At 29.1% G+C, this 833-nt stretch overlaps 1 protein-coding gene across 1 annotated transcript in view; it reads left to right on the plus strand.

Annotated features, from left to right (window-relative positions):
• The window catches only part of LOC106682465 (endoplasmic reticulum lectin 1), a gene marked incomplete in the record, with an annotated part of 12,692 nt that overhangs the window by 8,277 nt on the left and 3,582 nt on the right, over positions 1-833 (plus strand). Inside the window, 1 exon segment of the mRNA XM_067050017.1 lies at positions 275-521. Coding sequence (XP_066906118.1) covers positions 275-521 — 247 coding nt within the window.

The raw sequence follows: 833 nt of genomic DNA on the forward strand, positions 1-833 counted from the left end.
CAAACATTAACGAGTCAACTCATTTTTTGTGAAAAAGAATTCTAGATTAAACTATGAAAAAAATATTAATGTAACTAAGATAACCTAAAAAATAACAGAAAATAATTAAAAGCAATATCACAATTCAGTTGTTATTCTCATTCCTCACCAGATGCCACTAGAATTTTACTTTTCACAAAAAATGGATTTAAATCATTCTTTCCCTGGACTCCTCATACGATAGTGTTTATTTGCCGATCATGTTATATATGTTAATTTCTTTTTTTCAGGGTAGTGGATGGTGGAAGTATAAATTTTGTTATGGAAAATCTGTGGAGCAGTTTCATATTGAAAAATTTAAAGATGGAGGTGAGCGTAGAATTTCTATATCTTTGGGCATATTTGATATATACAATCACCTTGATTGGCTGAAACGTAATCCACACAAACGCCCCAAACCACTGTCTTCCAGGACGTATGTTTCTCATTTTTATGGCGGTGGAGATATTTGCGAGAGTACTGGCAAGCCTCGGGAAACTGAGGTAACATGGCAATTTATTTATTTTTTTTAAGTTTTATAAATTATTCAAGTTGGATTAAAAAAAGAAATTCATATTTATTATAAAAAACGTAATTTTTTTTTTGTATGATTCATTTTGTATTATTAAATATTAAGAAAAAATTAAGGAAAAGTCCCTTTTAACTGCATGAAGCTCACATCTTTTAATATAAAAGTATACAGTAATAAAGAATTGTCACAGTTTTATTTTATACAAGTATATTCCAAACTTCTGTAAGATTCTAGCCTTTTCTATAGACCATTTTCTTCTTCACCTCAGTCACAATATCAAAAC

This window comes from Halyomorpha halys, unplaced genomic scaffold (genome assembly GCF_000696795.3).
Source record: "Halyomorpha halys isolate HHAL.00 unplaced genomic scaffold, Hhal_1.1 Scaffold416.1, whole genome shotgun sequence".
Taxonomy (NCBI): domain Eukaryota; kingdom Metazoa; phylum Arthropoda; class Insecta; order Hemiptera; family Pentatomidae; genus Halyomorpha; species Halyomorpha halys.